The sequence below is a fragment of the Microtus pennsylvanicus genome, chromosome 4 (genome assembly GCF_037038515.1).
Source record: "Microtus pennsylvanicus isolate mMicPen1 chromosome 4, mMicPen1.hap1, whole genome shotgun sequence".
Classification (NCBI taxonomy): domain Eukaryota; kingdom Metazoa; phylum Chordata; class Mammalia; order Rodentia; family Cricetidae; genus Microtus; species Microtus pennsylvanicus.
Genome location: NC_134582.1, coordinates 115700296 through 115709374, shown reverse-complemented (window position 1 = coordinate 115709374; position 9079 = coordinate 115700296). Strand labels below are relative to the sequence as shown.

The 9079-nt window shown below is 40.3% G+C and overlaps 1 protein-coding gene across 1 annotated transcript; it reads left to right on the top strand.

Annotated features, from left to right (window-relative positions):
* The first annotated feature begins 6313 nt into the window (after window positions 1-6313).
* On the top strand, window positions 6314-6804 carry LOC142848909 (large ribosomal subunit protein uL24-like). Its single transcript, XM_075971080.1, has one exon. It carries the CDS (start codon window positions 6325-6327, stop codon window positions 6667-6669), a length of 345 nt encoding a protein of 114 aa, XP_075827195.1. The 5' UTR covers window positions 6314-6324; the 3' UTR covers window positions 6670-6804.
* The last annotated feature ends 2275 nt before the right edge of the window (window positions 6805-9079 follow it).

Sequence of the window (9079 nt, the reverse complement as noted above, 5' to 3'; positions counted from 1 at the left end):
TATGCCTTTGAAGGTCTGCCAGGATCAAGAACACCATACTTAGTCTCATGAATAATTTGTTGATGGCTATTAGATATTTATTATAAAACATTAGCTCTGTCTAGCCAAGTCCTTCCTATGAATCATATACCAAACAATTTTTATTAAAGTCATCACTTGAACACAAGTTTTGTTGTTGTTGTTAATTTTTAGTATGAAGATTCATTTTACTAAATCATCTGGTTTTTTGCTGTTGTTCTTTTTTTAGCATAAGAAAGAAGATGGAGAAGCAATTATTATATGTATTTCCAGTTGACCTAATGGGGGAACTACCTGGTAAACTAAGTGACATATTCAGAATTGACTAGAATTTGTTTGCAATCTTAGATTAAGAATGAAAATACTGCCACTTAAATCATTTTTTTGAAAACAGTTAACCCCAAGCTTCATTTCAGTCACAAGAATAAATAACACTTCTAGATCCTACCTCAAGAAACAGGAAGTTTGATGTGGAATTTCTACATGTTTTAACTCCTTCTGCGAGGAACGTCTCACTCTGTTGAGTCTGTTAAAATGATCTGATGTGTTGTCCTTCACTCTGGGGACAGAGCAGCTGTCTGGCCACGTTCAGATGTTTTGTGCACTCCTCATGGGAGAGGATCAAACAGCACATACAGAAGGGGCAGCACCTTAAGTGTCCTCAAAATTCTGCTACATCTGTTCTCAAAAGCCATTACTATTGCACACCCATGTTCATGGCAGCTCTATTAATAAGAACCAGGAGATACATTAAACCTAGATGTCTGTCACTTTCTTTACAGAATAATTCCACATGGTGAATCCCAAGCAGAAAGGAACAGGGTCTATGTTATAGTTTGTTTTCTTCAACTCTTGAATTCCAAACCTTATCTTGCAATAAGCGCAAGTTTTCTCAGTGAACATATCAGCTAAATTTTCAGTGTAAAGGTGACCTGTGTTAAGTTGTTTGGATATTTCCTCTATGGTTTTCAAGAACATACTTTCTAGATCCTTTCTAGATTTCAATACATGGTTTAATTCCTAACACATTTAAATCTTCCCCTCTGAAAACTCAGCTCTACACCCAGCCTCTTTGATATGTGTGCCATAAATTTGAAACATTCAGTGAACTTTCTAAGTCTTCAGTAACTTTTGAAAAATGTAGACTGTTACTGCCTGCCCTCTACCACACACACACACACACACACACACACACACACACACACACAGAGAGAGAGAGAGAGAGAGAGAGAGAGAGAGAGAGAGAGAGAGAGAGAGAAATTAAAAAACAAACAAACTAATGAGCTGTTTCCAGATGAGCTCTGGCTCATCATGACAGGTATTGAGTTGCAATCAGTGTTTCCCTGATTGAGATTATTAGACGGTGCACACTAATTTTGGATACACTCTATGGTTTCAGAGCTAGAGAAGAAATGATATCAACTGATAGCTAACCTCCTTGTAAATTGGCAAGTTTACAGTGGCTGTAGATTGTAGGAAAATCAAGGGTCAAAAGGGAAACATGAGAACAGAATTCTCGGAGCAGAATCATAAGCAGTGTGCCAGTGTTGGGAAGGAACAGTAGTAAAACCAGTTTGAGATTCACCGTTGAGATATTACATGGAGGGTTTAATTTGCCCTCTGTTTGCATCTGGTTCTCAGGCAGACATTTTCTGTGTGTGACGCATTTCTCAGGTTGGTGGGAACTTGTGTAGAAGGAACACTTGCAGATGGTCAGAGCCTGGAGTTATGATTCACTTCAATTACCGATTGTCTAGAAAATATCTATCAGGCACTGTTCTCAACAGTAATAAGTTCTATTGTGGCATTAGTTACCACAAAAATCCTGCAGCTTTCTTAATTATTTATCCACCAATTTGCTGATCACCTCATAACTATTAGTCAACTATTATGAGCCAGGCTTGGTAATAAAGTACAGTCATTTTGCTCTTACTGGAATAATTATATCATGCAATATGCTACCATTATAATTGTGTTTTTACTAATACTGTATTATTGAAACTGCAGTTACAAGAAGGATATGGTGAACACACACACACACCGCATGCACACACAGACACACGCAAATACACACACGTATCCTGCATGTCTGCATTTCCAGCACTTGAGAGGCAGAAGCAGGGTTCAACCCTGGCACCTCATGCCTGCTATCCCAATCTTGAGGAGTGGAAGTAAAGGCAAGAGGATCAGAAGTTCAGAAATTCAAGGTCATTCTCAACTGCACAGCAAGTTCAAGGAAAGACTTGGCTTTAAGACAACTCAACTACAAAAAACAAATAAAATATGCTAACCATCATTCTTAAAGGTTCTGGTAACAAGTGTGGGTTTTGACTAAATTTAAATATAAGCACACAGTTCTCAGACATAATATGAGAGACCCAATGCTCAACTTGTGTGTGTGTGAGTACGTGTACATGTGAGTGTGTGTGTGTGTGTGTGTGTGTGTGTGTGTGTGTGATGAGGTGTCCACAGAAGCCAGAAGAGGGCTTATGATCCTGAAACTAAAGTTACAGGTAGAGTTAAAGCTGAAGCCACACAACATAAGTGCTGGGATCTGATCTCAATGGATTCTCTAGAAGAGCACCAACTACTTTTAACTGGGGACCCATCTCTCCAGCCCCCAGAAAAACACCTTTATGTTACACGTGTGTTCTAAGAATAATCCACACTGAAGGAAAGGGACAAATTCCCAGTGAGGTGTCCACACCTCCAGGGTGAAGTGTTGAACTCTCTGGGGGAGCCCTCCTTCCTCAAACACGGTTATAACCCACAGTGCTCATATAGAACAGACACCTGCAACCTCCCCGCTGCTTGTTCATAATTCCTGCTAAGCTAACATGACAGGTACTCGCCATATGTGTGTACTGGAGTCCATACCAAATCTTAGCTTTAAAAATCAAAGCAAGATATCCAGACTACACAGCCCATAATTCCATTTTGGAGGTGGAGTTCCTATTGTTTCTGAAGATCACGCCCTGCTGGGAAAGGTTTACTAAAGGAATTGCCAATGAACCATATGGTTCTTTGACATTGTTAACATGAAGAGATGATGAAAAGAATTTCAGAAATGATACCTTTGATGTCTAGCCACTACCCAGAAGCATGGCAACACACGTCAAACAGTCCTATTTACTCACTATTGGCCAAGGGAGTAATTTTTTTAAATTGCCTTTCATACTTGTATGTTTAAAAGGTGAGATGTGTGTTAGCTCTAACAACATTCCTTCCCTCAGGTTTTAGGAAGTTGACTATTGGGTGGAGTTAATTTATTAATGGACCCATTGTTGCCACAGTTGATATCCTCAGCTCTCTCATTGCCAGTGCAGCACAACCTTATTTCAAGTCCAGGAAATAAAAGGGGTAAATACACTATGACAAAATTGGTCATTAGTAGAATTTTCCCATACCTGGGAACATATCCTTTTACTTTTCTGTGAGGTGCCAGAAAACTTAGAAAATATGCTTGTTGCTTCACATGTAAATGGCATGATAAACTAGAATCCTTAGAAACTGCTTGAGCATTTATTATATGCAGAACTCACCGGCAAGTTCCTTTCATAGTGACTTTTAATTGTCATCCTAATACAGGCCAGGGCCATCTTAGTAGAGAGTCTCAACTGAAGGATTGCGTGAAATCAGGCCAACTGGTGGCTGTGACTGTGGGGGTTATCTTGACTTGGTGTGGAAGGGCCCAGCCCCATCCCTAGGCAGCTGGTCCTAGGTTGGACAGGAAAGCTATCTGAGCATGAGCCTATGAGCAAGCTAACAGGCAGCACCCTTTGTTATTTCTGCTCAGGTAGGGGCTGTGTTAGCCATACAAATCCTTTCTTTCCACAAGATACTTTCGGCCACAGTGTTTTATCACAGAGGCAGAAAGGAAGCTAGACACCATCAAACTTCATTTTGCTGTTATCTAATCAGTTGCCCACATAGGAAAACTATTAAGTAAAAACATTATGATAGGAAACTGTGTCTTGGATACAAATCTGTAGACTTAGTTAAAACCTAAACTTAAAACATCTAAATTAATGGGTGGTTTATAATAAAACATCAGATAATCGGAATTCCTAAATGGCAGAGAGAAAGCCATATAACAGAAAGGTGCCCTGGTGTGGTTGCAGAAGATGACGTTCTGGTGTGGAGGAGGAAAGAGAAACACCTGGTGAACAGGCATTCCTGACACACTGGCATGTTCGTTTCCAAGTACTTCGAGATTACAGTTTGAGCCCTAGGGCCCATTTTGAGTTATTTTATATATTATGCCATGAATAATACATAGTATATAATAATGCAATGAAGTCATTAAAACCTGAAGTTAATTGCTTTGAGAGTTGTTGGGTGGCTCTAGATTTTACAGTATATATGTATATGTGTATACATTATATGTGTATATGTACATACATACACACACAGACATACTTAGGTATATAATATATATATGAGTTTTGGTACTAGTTTTTATGGACATACTTCTGAAATATTTTGGTGCTGCATTGTCATGGTGAACAGAGATTTTAAGTAAGTCCACAGAGATTTTAGAATAAGCTTGTCAATTTAAAAAATAATCTCAAGTATATATGGAGCTTGCAGTTGAATCCCAGCACTGAAACAAGAGCACTAAACAAAACATAGCACAACACCTCTAGTAGGATTTGATGGACCTAGGGTGACGCTCCAGAAGATGTGAGAAGAATGCTCACATTAGACATCATTGACTCTGCCTGCAAATCCATCAGCAGCTCATTTGCACACTGTTGCACAGGCCCTGCTGAAGAGGCCTTACACATCTCTTGTCAGACTTACCCTGGCTATTTTCAGAATATCTTAGCAGTTTTAATTTCTGATTTATTGTTAATATCCAGAAATACACTCATTGCTGGCACCCTGAATCTGTGTCTTAAGGCCTGGATTCATGTACTGGACCCTGGCACCATGGCCATTTTTTTTTCAGGTTTAAAACCTGGACAGTTAGAAGTTATCTTTGTGTCCTTGTAGATAACTGTAGCAGAAAATAATCAAACTCAAACCAGGAGAATGAGGCACACCCCACCCTCCTTTCATCCCTACCTCTAAGACACTTACATCATTTGCTGGAGTGCCTTGGGGTTATGTAGCATTTCCTGCAGAAGAGGGGAGGAAAGGGCTCCTCCCCACTGGGTGAAACTGGCCTCCAATTCTATTTCTTGTTTCCTTTATAATCTACCCTAGGATAAACGTGGTGAGAGAGCAATTTAAAAATTCCTGCTTTATCATTTGTCTCTTGAGCTGTTTATTCTCTAAGCCAAAATTTGTATTCTGATAATGTACAGATGTTTCCTGTATGAAAACCATTAAACTTTGGTTCTTATTGCTTTGATTTTGAAGCTACAAACAGACAAATAGCATTCATTATGCCATTTTTATAAACACATGTCATTATATTTTCTTTGGTGCTTCTCCCTGCCCCCCACCCTCACCCATATGTCTTTCTGGCCCTTCAGCTAATTCCACTCCTCCTCAACACAGACCGAACTTCTACTTACTTGACACATGCATTCCACTGCCCTCTCCTTTCCACCCCTCGCTGAACTGGGATCTTCTCTTTTCTTTCTTTCTTTCTTTCTTTCTTTCTTTCTTTCTTTCTTTCTTTTTTTTTTGTGGTTTCATGTAGCTTTTTAATCACGGAAAACATGCAGGTGGGAAACCGCAAAAGTAACAAGTGCTTTCCTCAATAAATTTTCACAAATAGAATATATGTAACCAGCACCCACCTCAAGAAATAAAACATCAATCTGCTCAGATTTCTTTCATGATACCTTCCAGTCACTTATCCCCATGGGGCTTTGGACACTGAACAAATCGAATATTTCAATAAAATGATATTGTACAAACCCTGGTGAGCTTCAATCTTTTACAACCAGCAATGAGAGTTGCAGTTGTATTTGTTGTCCAGACTGAAGAAAGAGTATGTGATGGGTAGATTAACAGGAAAGACTTACAGATAGACGCAATTACTAACTCTGAAAATACATGTTGACTTCCAGCTGTGTGGCAGTGCCAAAGACGCATTTGAGCTCCCAATTCTGTTCTGCTGGAATTTTACCAACCAAATGTGAAGCAAAAGAAAATGGAAAACCTCATGTCTAGGGATCTGAAACAATCTGGTTTCTACTTAAGCATAAGAGAAAGGTGACGAGGCAAAAGCAGAGGACAGAATAGACATAAGGTAGGACATCAGAGAAACAGCATAGTTGGTGTAGGAGGTCCTTCTGTCTATGTGTTGCTTTCATTGGTTGAATAAAGAAATTGGGGATCGCAGCCGCCAAAATGAAGTTCAATCCCTTTGTGACCTCTGACCGGAGCAAGAACCGCAAACGGCATTTCAATGCACCTTCTCACATTCGGAGGAAGATCATGTCTTCCCCCCTTTCCAAAGAGCTGAGACAGAAGTACAATGTTCGCTCGATGCCCATTCGAAAGGATGACGAAGTTCAGGTTGTCCGGGGACACTACAAAGGCCAGCAGATTGGCAAAGTGGTCCAAGTGTACAGGAAGAAATACGTCATCTACATTGAACGGGTGCAGCGGGAAAAGGCTAATGTCACAACTGTCCACGTGGGCATCCACCCCAGCAAGGTGGTGATCACCAGGCTAAAGCTGGACAAAGACTGAAAGAAGATCCTGGAAAGAAAAGCCAAGTCTCGACAAGTAGGAAAGGAGAAGGGCAAATACAAGGAAGAAACGATTGAGAAGATGCAGGAGTAGGGGCGTCTCATACAGTTTTCATTAAAGACTGCTTGAGTAAAAAAAAAAAATAAAGAAATTGCCTTGATCTTTTGATAGGGCAGAACTTAGGTAGGCAGAGTAGACAGAACTGAATTCTGGGAGGAAGAAAGCAGAGTGAGAGAGCCACCATGGAGCTGCCAGGTCAGACATCTTTCCCAGTAAGCCACGACCTCGTGGTGACATACAGATTATTAGAAATGGGTTGAATCAAGATGTGAGAGTTAGTCAATAGGAGGCTAGAGCTAATGATGAAGGAGTCTTTTAATTAATACAGTTTCTGTGTGACTATTTCAGGTGTAAGCTAGCTGGGCGGCCAGGAGAGAACAAAGGGCCACTTCTCTCCATCAACACATACTCCAACAGAACAAGCCCAAGTCATCTGAAGGGGTTGTTTGGTCACAGGTCACACTGGTCTCTTCTCCACTGTTTCCACTTTCCATGATTATAGGTGAGGTGTGTAGAATCTAAGAATCTACATTCATAAAGAGTTCCCAGGTCCTGTTTTTGCTGCTGGAGTAACACCACCCCTAGAGATTACCTTCCAAGTCCTTCCTATACAACTAATTCACCATCTGGAGTGTTGTATGAACAAGCTTGCTCGCTCTTCACCTCCAAAGGGGAAAAATATGTATGTTTTGAGACTAGGGGAAAATATGAGCACTGATATTTAAGGATGCTTAAATGTTATAGCCAGGATTAAGGGCTACTGGTCTAGACAATGATTCTGAAATGGGACTTCATATCAGAATTAGCCAGGGAACGTATTGAGTGGACTCCCAGTCACAACTCTGGGGAGTTCCACTGAAGGACTCCTGTGATTCAGATGCAGCCAGCTCCCACACAAGTGCATGGGAACGGATGATCTGGAAGTAGAGGTGAGCTCATACATCCTACAAACAGCATGAGACAGAGTAACAGAAAAGAGATTTTCTAACTTTGCTAACTAGTTGGATCAGCAGATCATGGGAAAATTTTGAAGCCAAGAGGGGAGGAAATCTGTCTTCAAAAGCCCAAATAGTCCTTTTTGTATGTTGATGACCCCGCACACGCACACAGTTGTGCACCACACATGCACAGCCATGTGCATACAGTGTTAAATGTGGATTCTGCACATGAGAACTCACTATTTGTCTTTCTCACTGTAACTCTGTCTTATTCCTCAGAAGTTTAAAATTACTTTATTCTTCCAGTCACTTCTCCAAACTCACCCACAATCTTGGACCAATGATGTCCTTTCAACAACAACAACAACAACAACAAATGTACAAAACAAAACAAAACAAAAAACTTAAGCAAGGTCTCACTAGGAGCCCTGGTTGGTATAGAACTATGTATGTAGACCAGGCTGTTCTTGATCTCACAGGGATTCACCTGACTCTGTTCCCAAGTGCTGGATTGAAGATCTGTGCACTACACCCTGTCCATGATGGGTAAAAACATGACACACATCCACTACCGTTCATTGTCATTCCATCTGAAACTATTTTCTTGTTAGAAGGTCAAGCATTTAAAATATAAAACACACGTTTTCAATGCATTCCAAAATATAAAACAACTTAGAATAAATGAAATAACCCTTTACAAAGTTTAAGTTATTATGTCAAGCTGAAAAACAAATACTGGAGGGCAAATAGCAACAAATGGGATTTATTCTATACTTAGTGAGAAATCGGAGGCCAAATTTTCATGACACCATCATTTTACTTCACAGACTTCCTTTGCCACTAAAATTTCCACTGAGAGCAGAGTTGCTTTTATTATTGGCTCTGCCAGTATATATATAAAGACTAAAGAGCTGGTGTGATGTTGTATGCCTTCAAATACTAGGACTCAGAGGGCTGAGATAGGGAAAACATAATTGCAAACTAGTGTGAGCTGAACAGTAAAATGCTGTCCAGAAAATGAAAAAGAGGAGGAGGAAGAGAAAAGAGGAAGGAGGAAGAGGAGGCAAGAAGGAGGAGGGGGATGAAAAGAGGGGGAGGAGGAAGCATAGAAGAGATTGTCACCTGCTGCTCTTATAGATCACAGTGTATTTTTTTCTGGTTTCTTTTTTAAAATTTATTAGATTTTTTTTAAAAAAATACCCAAACAAGTTCCCCCTCCCTTCCTTCCTCCCATTCCCTCCACATACCCTCCCACTCCACTCCCATCTACTCCTCATAGAGAGTAAGGCACATTGCTTTGTGGAAGGTCCAAGGCCTTCCCTACTCTATCTAGGCTGAGCAAGATATACATCCAAAAAGAATAGGATTCCCAAAAGCCAGTACATGCAGTAGGGATAAATCCTGGTGCCACT

Coding starts and splice junctions, on each gene's coding strand:
- LOC142848909 (XM_075971080.1), top strand. CDS start 6,325: ATGAAGTTCAATCCCTTTGTGACCTCTGACCGGAGCAAGAACCGCAAA.